This window comes from Malus sylvestris, chromosome 13, assembly GCF_916048215.2.
Source record: "Malus sylvestris chromosome 13, drMalSylv7.2, whole genome shotgun sequence".
Classification (NCBI taxonomy): domain Eukaryota; kingdom Viridiplantae; phylum Streptophyta; class Magnoliopsida; order Rosales; family Rosaceae; genus Malus; species Malus sylvestris.
The window spans coordinates 8,903,162-8,916,320 of record NC_062272.1 but is presented as its reverse complement, the minus strand read 5'-3'; the positions used below and the strand labels follow the sequence as shown (position 1 = coordinate 8,916,320).

Genomic DNA, 13,159 nt, shown 5'->3' with positions numbered 1-13,159 from the left:
AACACCCTAAACAACACAATACACAAGAACCAATGATGTAAATCTGCCATAATAAATCATCAGTGATATGTCCGAGACCAAAGAACACACATAAGTCATTGTGAAAGTGGGACCGTACAACCTTTAGCAACACAAACAAACACAAACTACAACTAAGCCGAGAAGGTGGCTTGGACCCACCACAACCGTAATACCACCCCAAATCACACGCACCTAAACTCAAAAGACAGGAGGGTTCGGGATAGAGGCATGAAGGAGAAAAAAAAAAAAAGGAAAACGGGTTGTTGCCGACCCCAAAACTTGTCATGGGTTTGGGGTTGGCAACGGAATGAGAAAAGTTTCAGGGTTTTTTTTGCAATGGAAGAAGAGAACTAGTCGAGTAAACGTTTTCTGGTGGAGTCTCAGTATCTACTCACCAATTTAAAATGGATTTGAATGGCAATGTTATTGTAACAATTACTTTATGTGTCTAAACACTAGGAAAGGTTTTACTTGCAGTTTAGGAGTGTGTAGGTCACATTTAATTTGATATTTGGGTGAGCTAGCTAACCCACTAAGTTTAGCCCACCGAGTGAGCTAGTGGTCCACACACTCATTTTTACTTTTCACACATCTTTCTCAATTTTTCAGCTGTCGAATCAAATGAATTGTAATGAATTAAAGAAAATCAAAAGTACACAAATTAATAAGGAGTGTGTGAGAAGTAAAACATTGTGTGGATAACACATACCTTTATGTATGGGGGCAATAATAATTGGGTCCATTCCATTTCTAAAGATTTGCAAACTAATAAACATGATGACAGCGTTTTGACGCGATAAAAACATGTAAAATTTTTTGATCCAAACTAACTCACAATATCGACAATAAAACTCCAAAGCATAAAGAATCTAACCGAATAATGTTAAGTATGAGGATTCTTATGATACCAAAACAACTTATGTATGTATAATACACTACGTAACACATGTCCAAGAGAAATTGATCAAAAGGTATAGATAAAAAAAAAAAAAAAAAAAAAAAGGAAGCTTAAGCTAAAAACAACAAATATATTTCACAAAGATGACACATCACTATTGTATTTTGTAAATAAACATTGACCCGATCCGTTAATGATCGTGTCAACTTGTTATGGAATCAAAATAAATCAATCGGTCACAAGTGCTTAGCTTATGGGCTGATTTGAAAATTGGTGTACTGATCAGAACCCGGGCTGAGAAGGTATGGCAATGCGTCCGAGGAGGGGCCAAGGCAAGAATGTGTGGTATGGATTGAGGCACCAAGCTTCTAGCTTTGTACTGTTTGGGAAAAGCCCAGCCTATGGCCCAAAGATTTAAATTGGTACCAAGTGGTAGAATATTCAATACTCCGGAATATTGTATCCACACCCAATCCTTTACTCCATAAGTTCAAAGAATTGGCTGGCGAAGATTTAAATTTCTGTAGCTTCTTCTAGCTACACTACAGAAATGATAAAGAACACTGCAGAATTTCCAAGGAATCTCGTAACACAATATAAATCGCATTCGAAACAGACCGAACTTCAGCGAAGAGTAACATCCACCGAAAACATATGATCTTATTTTCATGTCATCAGTTCATCAATCAATCATGCACAAGCTTTTCATATTCCTCTCCACAGACATATAATTCCATAAAAACAATCTCATAATTTCAGCCAGACCCTCTTTTGAATTGCATAAGTTGAAAATAGATGCTGGCTAAGGTTTCTATTTCTCTTTGGTTATTGTGTCCAAACCGTGTCTTGACCGTGTTCAAACCATTGACCGTGTTCGACACTTGGGGGTTTTGGAGTGTTTGTGCAACCTAGACAGTGACTATAACATCTTCTAAATTGCAGAAATGAACATAGAACCCGATATATAACTTTACCAAAAACATATGATTTCATTTTTCATTTCACCCTTTATCCTTGTGCAAAACTCTGCAACAAAACAGACGCTACCTGCACTGCATCACATTATGTTCTCACTCTTATTAACATGCAAAACTCAACTCGTCGTCACTTGATCACTCAATCGTGCACAACTAGCTTCTGATACTCTTCTCCCGAGATGGCTAATTCCATGAAAACATCCGGTTGAAGGTCCCCATCATTGTCCATGAACAGCTTCAGCAGATTCTTAGAGAAGCCACTCAGCAAAGCCACCCCAGGCTGATTCCCAGGCACCGGTGTAGACCTCGAGTCCCTCAGATTCCAAAACACCAGCTGCGGGATCGCATCCCCATACCCGCTCTTCCTATATTTGTTTTGTATCACCTCATAATCCGTCTCCCAGCAGTTGGCCGAAGCCTGATCAAACTCCATGTCACTAAACACAAAAATCCTCTTGATCATATTCTCCGGTTTCAATTTCCCTTTCACCGCAACTTTCAGCAGCAAATCAAACACCTTCTGGAAATCAGTGTTCCCACCCCAATCCATCCTCCTCACAAACTGGCACTTGGTCATCAGATCGTCCCCTTTCACCAAATGCAGCTGAGGATTCTCACTGAAGGTGATCACCAGCCCTTTCCACGGGTCCTCACTCAGCTCGGACACCAGCAGCCCCAACGCCACCGACACCTCCATTGGAGTCCCTGACATGCTCATAGACACGTCACACACAGCCAAGCAGTTCTTCATCTTCCCCAACTTCAACATATCCTCCACCATCCTCTTCCACTGAAGCTCCGCCACCTGCCCAACATCGCCGTCCTCCAGAGACCCAATAATCTCATGGGGCAGCAGAGCTCCGGCAGCAATCTTCGCCTTGCCCGCCTTCACGTCCTCCAAGTACTTTTTGAACCTCTCCTCGTCGTGCTTCAAGAAGAACTCCTTGTAATTCTTCATCGCCACGGAAGCCACCCTGTTGTACGGAATCGAACCCCACTGGTTGACCCCAATGTACACCTCCGGCAGCTCAAGAACCTTCCTCAGCGGCACCAGCACTTCCTTCCTCAGCCGGTCCCTCACTTTGTACGCGTAATAGGCTTCTTCAACGCCGTCGTATTCCTTGTACGATTCGCGCGGGAACACCTTCCTCGCGATGCTCTCGCAGATCAGAGTGGCCTGATCGAACGAGGAGTCGATCGAAGGGCACCACTTTGCCGCGAGGCTGATCTTGTTGCTCTGATTCGACTTCAAATTCTCCATATCGGCCTTCAAGAACTCGGCAAAGATATCCGAAACCCGCTCATGCAGGAACCGGAAATCCGCATCGTGCTCGTACCGGGCCACCGCCTTCTTGGCCATGGCGATCTTCTTCTCCTTCCTCAGCCTGCTCGCCTTTTCCTTTTCCGACTTTTCCCACTCCCTCGCCTTCGCTTCCTTCGCTTCCTTTTCTTCTTCCGTCATCTCCTTCTTTTTGCCGGCCTTCTTCTCTCTTTTCGCCCCGATTTTTTTGAACGGGATCGGTTGTTCGGGTCCGAGATCCCGACCCGAATTCCACCTTTTCTTGCCACCGCTGGATTTTCGGTTCTTCCACTCCTCCCTCTGGTTCCTCCGCACATCCTCGCCTTCCAGAAGCCGGTAGAGAATCTCCGGTAGGTCCTTGAAATAGCCGAACTCCGCAAACGTTTGCAAATTGCACGCGAGGGTTTTGGGGTGGTGCTCGTGGAGCCAAAACGCCGCCGTGTGGAAGTTCTCCTTGTCGGACTTCCCCGTCCCGCGCACGCCTCGGAGGTTGCAAATCAACTTGAGCGTGGTCAGCGCGTTATGGGCCCAGGCCAGCGGGAGCTGCTCGTCCAGGTAATCGGCGGGGGTGTCCGGCACCACGTGGAAAAAGAGATCGAGGCAGGGGTTGCCGGTGGAGAGGTAGGTGGCGGAGTTGTTCTCCGTCAGGCCCATCGGGGGCTTCTTTTCCATCGATATGTTGTTGAAACTGGAGACCATAAGGTCGACGAAGGGTTCGCCAGTTGCGGGTTTGGGCTCGCATTTGGGTTCGGGTTGAGACGGTGGGGTGGTCTGTGCGGGTTTGCTGAACTCTGGAGGGCCGAGAAGAGTCGGGGGAGCCATGGCTGAGAGATCTGTGAAAAATCGCCGATCGACCGAGTCGCTGAGGTGAGTGTGTGTGGTGTACAACGGAAGATACCCGACACGCCGAATTTAAAGGAGGCCGTTACTTGCACGCCACGTTTTTCGGCAGGGTTTTCATCGATTCTGGGTTTTCATTTGTAATTTTGCTGCTTTATATTTTCCTTTTCAGATTTATTGAATTTTAAAAATAAATACGATAAAGGAAAAAGCATTTCTACAAAGGAATTTCGCACCAAAAATGGAAAAGCTCAAATGATGAATTGTCACACGGTGGTTGAAAATATTACCTTATCAGCCATCGCGACGCTTATAGATTAAGTAATTCTATATGTATGTTATGAGATAATTATCTGAATTTCTATTTTTCAAAAAAACATGAAAAATAAATTTCGAGGTCAAAAGGGCGAAAATCATGCAGTTCTCCACACAAAATTTTCTTAATTAGTTTTGCAATTTCATTTTCAATTTTTAATTTTATCAAGAGACAATGGATTATTAGAGATCAAAGTGTTTATTATAAAGGTGAAATTAGAGAAACCATTCATACAATACTTTTCCTTACTCTGGAATATTTCGCTGGTTGCTATTTTTCATCTCATCCGACAAATACAGTGTGTTTGATAGTGTTGATTGGTTGACATAAATCAACTGATACTTTTGTTGAACCAATTGTTTGCAAATCTTTTAAGTAGAAGAGAGATCCTCATTTTTATACTCGCACAATGCTCTCTTTTATCTCATCACTCCAAGCAGATTTCTTTATTCCTTTCAAATGAGACCTTGTCTTGTTCTTAAATTATTTTGAAAGTTTATAAACCCTACAAGATACATGTATCTTTATCAGGAAAAAAAAAACACAAAAATGAGCAAATCATAATATTTTTTTTTATAAATTAACAAGCACCTATTTATCACTAAATTCATAAATTATTCATTTAATTTTCGACAATAATAACCTCTAAAATAATAGTTTTTCTAAGTCTCAATAATAATTTTTCATTGCACTGATGTGCGGGGTTTGGCTTCCATAGTATCATTTAATAATTACGATTTTTTTTCTTTTTTTTTTATATTATAACATGGCTTATTATATTAACATCTCACAAATTGTTGAATAAACTCCACATACTTAATACACCCTACATTTTCTTTTTCATTTAAAAATTATCTTAATACACCTCACGTACTTTCCCATAATACCCCCACACCTCACATTCTCAATTTACACCTTATATTTTGTACATACACCCTGTATTTTCTATACATCCCACATTTCTCAAATCTTATAACACTCATTTTCAATTTTCAGAGATTGAATCTAACCATTTGAAGTTTAGTTTGCCGAAAGATTTCAAATCATCAGCAATGGCTTCATTGTGAAGGTTCCATGAGAGCTGGGTTGATGAAAACTCCCTTCAATAGAAATCCCCGTAAATTATTACTCTTAGAAATTTAAGTGTTGAAAATGACCTTGTGAAGGGTCATATGACCTTGTGAAGCCAACCATGGCTCATTTTTAAAGACATAATTGAAGCCTGTATCATATAGTATGTATGTACCTTTGTTTTTGTAGCTAGACGATATATGTCAGGTGCATCTAATTGCTTGTGATGCTTAGGATAGGCCACTTGTCCATACAAATCATACTTGTCAATGAGCTTGAGCACGGTTGTAAGAACAACCGAGCTACTATTTGACATTTATTCAATGTCATCTCTATTGCCAAGTATTAGCGTCTGCATAAGCAACAGGTGTAACCCAGTATTAGTGTCCGGTATAAGAATAGATGATCCAGTTATCGGAGATCAAAGTATGAACTGTACCAAGTTGACTAGCTCCTGAAGAGCTCGGCATTCACTACGTTAAAAGTGATTTGGGGTGTATTTAGAAATTTTTATTTTTTTTATAAAACTTAATAAGGTCAAAATTGTCATTGCATCATGAGGTAAATAAGTTATTTAATATTAAATTTTAATGTGGGGTGCATTCAACATTTTATGGGGTGCTAATATAAAAAGCCTTATATCATTAGTATTATGCAGGCAGTTTGTTTATTTAGGCCGTCCATAGCTTGTGGGAGGGAAGCTTAAAGTTGCTATTATACATTCTAGACTACAAATAATGAGCATAAGATATGTCTTCACCAGTAAATTGATGATTGAATTATTATTTAAATGTTGATTAATGTATTTATTTTTCATTAATGACACATCATTTGATTTGTAAATTTGATTGGTGTCCTAACATTATTCTTGTCTAACGCGTAGAAAGAAGGTTTAAGCAGACACACGTTTAACCAAATTACTAATCGAACCATTCCCTTTCCTAATTCAGCCACACATGACACAACCCAAGCTTTTACTGCCATACCTTCAAAACTTGTTTACCATTCCATTGCTACAGCCACACCATTAAAATCCAGACCAGCAAGAATGGTTAAAAGCCCCGCCACACTTTAATGGTGCCTAAACCGAAACAGCTCATATGCTAACCAGTCTGACCTAATTCTCTTTGATCGTCCGTCCCATGCGAATGGATATGCAAGGTTTCAGTCATATGTCTTACTAATTTACAAGGATTGTTTATTCCATGCTTGAACAACGAATTAGGCGTTTTTAACTAAAATGGTATTTGTAATTGGTATAACTATTCACCTTGATTCTTGAGATTAGAAACTCAAGAGATGTGGTCTTTCTGTGAAAAATGTTGGTTAAATAAGGACCAAAATGACAAAAACACTCAATTTGATAAACAATGTGCCGAAAGAATTTGACAAAAAATGAATGTTTATTTGTATTTTGATCCTTATTTAACTAAATTTTTTCGTGGAATGACCAAAATGATTGACAACGGACAAAACTAGGCGACCATTTCTATCGATTATAGATCTAAAAAACCATAGTAAGAAGTCATATCAATCTCAGAAACTATTTTGACTAAAAGAACCCAACCGATTATTCTCTAATCATTCTCATTTCGTTCTCATAAAAGATAAGTAAACAAGTCAGGAATGGAATCAAATCCTAAACTTATTTTAATCTTCCACATTTGTCCATCTCCCTTGTCGCTTGGGCTAACTTGAAGGGCTTTCCAACAAGCATAGAAGATACACAAACTTCTCAAGTATGTTGTCATTGTTTAGTCCGTCAGCTACTCTCTGGGGCTGTGGGAGTTTGCAATGCCCTTCCTTTTCCCCCAATTTAAATACCCTCCAAGTTCAATTAACAATTCCTTACCAATATACAAAAAAAATGTCAAGCAATAACTGAATGTACTTCTTGAAATATTATTGAGGTTGAACGTTTAACAACAAAAAGTTTAACATACAAATTCATGGAATTGGAGTGAAACTGAATCTAATCATACAGAGAAGCTGCAGGTGTTTCATGTTTGGCTTCAGAAGCACAATTATATATATATAGACATGCCTACCAGCAGCAGTTCTCCAACAGGCCGCAGCAACAAAGTGCCACACAACTGCAAAAAATAGTAAACAACAAGAGGGGACGACATCAATCATAAAAGAAAACCAATACTTTTATTTCAATCATTCAAAGTAATGCATCAAATTCTCAAGGGCAACAAGGCATTCGGTTGAAATAATCCAATGATCAACGCTAGAAAAACATTTCAAACTCAATATTATTTTAGAGAAATATACGATTTACTTCTGCTACGGGGCACCAAAGAAATTTCACAACTAAAAATCAATCGGAGTGATAGATATACAAGGGAACACTAATTTATGTAGTTGATGTTAGAATATGAGTGTGATTCATACGGTTTTGTAATAATCCTTCTTGTCTCATATTGCTATAAAGAAGTCTTAATATGTTTATGAGAGTTAATTCGACTTTGGTTTGGATTGAAACTCTATGTTGATAAGCTTAAGAATAGAACTCGTACAACGATTTTGTCTTATATTCCTTGTGGGATTATTATAGGGTAATCCAGATTTTGTAGTATAAAAACTACAAGCCCCTGCTCTCACAAAAACACTCTTATTGTTCCGATTACCTATAGCTTGGAGAGCATTGAGTTTTGCAGAGAGGAGAAGGTTGTGTGTAGATTCGCCCATGGCTTCTTCATCCATGAACATGCTGACAGAGTTAAAAAGCTTGCTGAAATTATACAAAGATTAGAGCAAGGTGATTTGAAGCTTAGAGTTCGGGCTTTGGAATCTGAGAGGGCATTCTAGCGGGTTGCAACTATCCAGAAGACTGTTGGGAATGTGAGTTGAACTTACTCATGACCTAATGGCATACAAACATGGGAAAGACTTCGTCAAACAGTCTGCAGGTATGTGTTGCAAAAATTACTTCTGTTGATGCACAAAATCAGTGAGGAATTTGGTACAACAGAAAATGTTAAGTTTGTGACCTTCGCTAGATTGCTCCGGTCACTAGTGTGGATAAGTAAGTAAATGGATAGGGGCAGGGAAGCAAACACAAGATGTACGTGGTTCACCTAAATTGGCTACATTCACGGAGTAGAGGACTTCTCATTAATTGTGAAGGGTTGCACAACTACATAGGTTCAAGCTCTCCTTTAATGAGTACTAGTGAATGATGTAGTACAAATGACATTCGGAAATATTGTGAGAGAATGATCTCTATTTATAGAAGAGAGTTTCTAGTTTCATTCTGACATTGACACGTGTCGTGTTGTGATTGGCTTCTGATGTTGACACATGTCGCGCTATGATTGGCTTTTGATGTCGACATGTATCGCGCTGTGATTGGCCTCCTGGTTATAAGGAAACTCTTCTGGGTCCTTAACGGTATAACGTTGACCGGTGCTCAGTAGTTTCGGGATTGGTCAAGTATGGTACAAACAGTGCTCCCCTAAGTTCCCGAGTAAGGGAAGTTCCTCGGTTGGGGACTTGCAAGATCCAAGCCATTGAGTAATCACGAAACTTCTAAGTACCGAAGTGTGGTATCATTTTCACTTACCTTATCTGTCTCATACGTAGATGTGGCATCTTCTCTGGAAGTACTTTTCCTTTATCCAGGGGTGGTATCTTTAATCGATGAAGATGCACAAGGTAATGTATCAATTTGACTTGAAGCTTACTTGTAGTTTCAGGCTTGGTCAAGTGCGATACAAAACCCTATAGTAGGAGTCCCCCAAGTCGCCGAGCTAGGAAATTTGCCGAAAGAGGTAAGAGACAAGGTAAGCAATCAGACTTCCAAGCAAGCAACCTGGATCGGAGGTTCAACTTCAGCTTTCGGTTGATTGTTCTCATTCTCCTTGTGTCGTAAACAGCAACAAGGATAAGGAGAAGCAAATGGAGAAAAGATGATATAAGATACTTTTTCTTTTGAAGAAGTAACTTTCCACAAGCTTATTCTTGAACTTGGTTTGAGGGTTTTCTAGTTTCCTCCAGAGTATAAGGCCGACTCAAGAATTTGAGGGTCAAAACAAGTCCATCAAATCAAGAGTGCGTTCGACCTTGATGATATGGGATACTTTTGCTGTTGACGAAGTAATAGATGAATCGACATGTGTTCTGTTGCGCTTATCTTCACATGCTTCCTTGTATCCTTCTTACTTGCCCTATCTGTTCCTCAGGCAGATATGGTATCTTTTCTGGAAGCATAAGATGTTGAAGACGAGTACTCGAGAGCAATGCCAGGTAAGTAATCAGGCAAGGGGTTCCAGGCAGTCAATTCTTGACTGGAAACTTGATTCCAAGTGCTGATTGATTGCTCTCTTTCTCCTTGTCTTGCAGGTAAGAACAAGGGTAAAGGAAAAGACAGGGAAAAAGCATGATATGGGATACTCTTGCTTTTGACCCTGATGATATGAGATACTCTTGTTCTGGTGTGGCTGGTTTGCATAGGTATTATTAGGGGGGAAAAGCTGAGTATTTCGAGAGGCTTCGTTGGGAGTGCCCTCTTAGATATGAGGAATGGTTGAGCATTTTTGCAGGTCTACCTGTCCGTGGAGGATGAAGGTCGACATATATAGGAGTCTCCTTAATAACAAGTAGTAATGCTATTCATTTACCCTTCTTGGTCGTAGCAATGTAATGGGAGCTGCAAGTTTCACGTGTTTTAACTTTGTCAGAGCACTTTGAAAAAGTGGTATGTGGTATCTGGAAAGCTGATGTTGCGTGTGAAGATTACAGACAAGCTTTATCCAAGGAAATCTGCTCTCGAAGTTCGGAAAGCGATGCCTCTTCGGTTTTCAAACAAGCAATCCTGTCGGGGATCTGGCTCTTGAGATTCGGAGAGCGGTGCCTCTTCGATTTTTAAGAAAGCAATCATGTTAGGAGTCTGGCTCTTGAGATTCGGAGAGCGGTGCCTCTTCGATTTTTGAGAAAGTAATCCTATTGGGAGTCTGGCTCTCAAGATTCGGAGGGCGGTGCCTCTTCATTTTTTGAGTAAGTAATAATGCTATTCCTTTACCCTTCTTGGTCATAGCAATGTAGTGGGACCTGCAAACTTCACATATTTTAACTTTGTCAGAGCCCTTTGAAAAAGTGGTCTGTGGTATTTGGAAAGCTGATGTTGCGTGTGAAGATTGCAGACAAGCTTTATCCAAGAAAATCTGGCTCTCGAAGTTCGGAGAGTGGTGCCTCTTTGGTTTTTGAACAAGCAATCCTGTCGGGGATCTGGCTCTCGAGATTCAGAGAATGGTGCCTCTTCGATTTTTGAGAAAGCAATCCTGTTGGGAGTCTGACTCTTGAGATTCGGAGAGCAGTGTCTCTTCGATTTTTAAGAAAGTAATCCTATTGGGAGTATGGCTTTCGAGATTTGGAAAGTGGTGCCTCTTCGATTTTTGAGCAAGCAATCTTGTTGGGAGTGTTTTCTCGAATGTGAGTAAAGGTTAGGCATTTTTGCCAGTCTGCCTTGCCACGGAGCACGGAGGTTGACACACATTGAGACTTTATAGTTATTAAGCAGTGGTGATGTTCCTTTACCCTTATGGGTAATAGTAGGGTAGTTGGATCTTCAAAATTTATGTGTCTAAACTTTGTCAGAGATATTTGGCAAAGTTATCTGCGGTACCCGAAGAGCTGATATTGCGTGTGGAAAGTGGTGCCTCTTCAAAATCCGAAGAGTGGTGCCTCTTCGATTTTTGAACCAACGACCCTGTTGCCCTTTCTTTTATAAGGACACTAATTGTGTGTAAGAAGTACATTCAGAGAGTTATTGCTTGTAGGAATTCTTCCCTTAGTTTAGAGATTTATTGTACCTCATTTCTCTTTCATCATTTCTGAGAATGTCTGGCCCATCTGACCGTCGTTTTGACTTGAACTTTGGTGAAGAAGCATCAATGCCTTCTCAAGACAATATATGGCGCCCATCCTTCTTATCTCCTACTGGTCCTCTTACCGTTGGGGACTCTGTGATGAAGAATGATATAACCGCTGCGGTGGTGGCTAAGAACCTTCTCACTCCCAAAGATAACAGACTACTTTCCAAACGATCTGATGAGTTGGCTGTTAAGGATTCTCTGGCTCTCAGTGTTCAGTGTGCAGGTTCTGTGTCTAATATGCCCCAACGCCTATTTGCTCGAACCCCCGAAGTTGAATCACTGGCGGCTGAAGTGATAAGTTTCAAATAGGAGATCAGAGGGCTCAAGCATGAGAATAAACAATTGCACAGGCTTGCACATGACTATGCTACAAACATGAAGAGGAAGCTCGACCAGTTGCAGGAATCTGATGGTCAGATTTTACTTGATCATCAGAGGTTTGTCGGTTTGTTCCAAAGGTATTTATTGCCTTCGTCTTCTGGGGCTGTACTGCGTAATGAAGCTCCAAATGATCAACCTTCGTTGCCTCCTCCTTCTAGGGTTCTGCCTAGTACTGAGGCTCCAAATAATCACCATTTGGTGCCTCCTCTTTCTGGGGCTCTGCCGACTACTGAGACTTCTCCTGAGCAACCTTTGTGAAGGCTCCCTCTTGTTTGTTTATTTTGATTCATGTATATGTACATATTTGTAACTTATCGGAGATATCAATAAACAAGCTTTGCTTCATTTCAACGTATTGTGTTAAATACACCAAGGTCTTCTTCACTAAGTTCTTTGAATTTTTCCTTTTGTTGAAGCTTGTATGTTGAAGCTGTGTGAGTGAAACATGTAGGTTGAGGTAGTGCTCCCTTAATTTCCCGAGTGAGGAAAACTTCTCGTTTAGAGACTTGAAAAATCCAAGTCACTGAGTGGTCGTGAGACTTCCGAGTATCAAGGTGCAGTAGCATATGGTAGGAGTCCCCCAAGTCTCCGGTTGAGGGAGTTGACGAATGAGGCATTTCCTTGCTAAGTGGTAGCCCAAAACTCCTTCTTCATATATATTTGTTATGAAAGTTGTTAGGCCCAAAGAAGAGAAGGCCTATGCAATTTTTTTTTTTCAAAATTTTTTTTTCAATTTTTTTTTCGAATTTCGAATTTTTAAATTTCCAAATTTTTGAATTTTCGAATTTTCGAATTTTTTAATTTTCGAATAAAAAAAAAAAAAATAAATTTTATATATATATATATATATATATATTTTTTAAAGCTTTGTAGGTGAAGCTTTGGTGTTAAAGCTTTGTAGGTGAAGCTTTGTTGGGCACCATGAATTGATTTTGCTTCACACTATCTTGATCAAGATAGTGTGAAGCTTTTGTAGGTGAAGCTTTTGTGTTGAAGTTTGGTAGGTGAAGCTTTTGTGGGTCAAGCTTTTGTAGGTGAAGCTTTTATGGGTCAAGCTTTTGTAGGTGAAGCTTTTGTGGGTCAAACTTTTATGGGTCAAGCTTTTGTGGGTCAAGCTTTGTTGGGCACCATGAATTGATTTTGCTTCAGACTATCTTGATCAAGATAGTGTGAAGCTTTTGTGTTGAAGTTTTGTAGGTGAAGCTTTTGTGGGTGAAGTTTTGTGGGTCAAGCTTTTGTGGGTGAATCTTTTGTGGGTCAAGCTTTTGTGGGTCAAGCTTTTGTGGGTCAAGCTTTTGTGGGTCAAGCTTTTGTAGGTCAAGCTTTGGAGTTGAAGCTTTTGTTGGGTACCATGAATTGATTTTGCTTCACACTATCTTGATCAAGATAGTGTGAAGCTTTTGAAAATTTGTAGTTGTCCTCCATTGATGAAGCTTTTATTGGTGAAGCTTTTGTGTTGAAGCTTTTGTGGGTGAA

General features: G+C 40.2%; 1 protein-coding gene across 1 annotated transcript; it reads right to left on the bottom strand.

The window, feature by feature from the left end:
- Nucleotides 1–1,884: 1,884 nt before the first annotated feature.
- On the bottom strand, nt 1,885–4,247 carry LOC126597487 (uncharacterized). Its single transcript, XM_050264282.1, has one exon. The coding sequence runs from the start codon at nt 4,016–4,018 to the stop codon at nt 2,036–2,038; it is 1,983 nt and encodes a 660-aa protein (XP_050120239.1). The 5' UTR covers nt 4,019–4,247; the 3' UTR covers nt 1,885–2,035.
- Between the last annotated feature and the right edge of the window lie 8,912 nt (nt 4,248–13,159).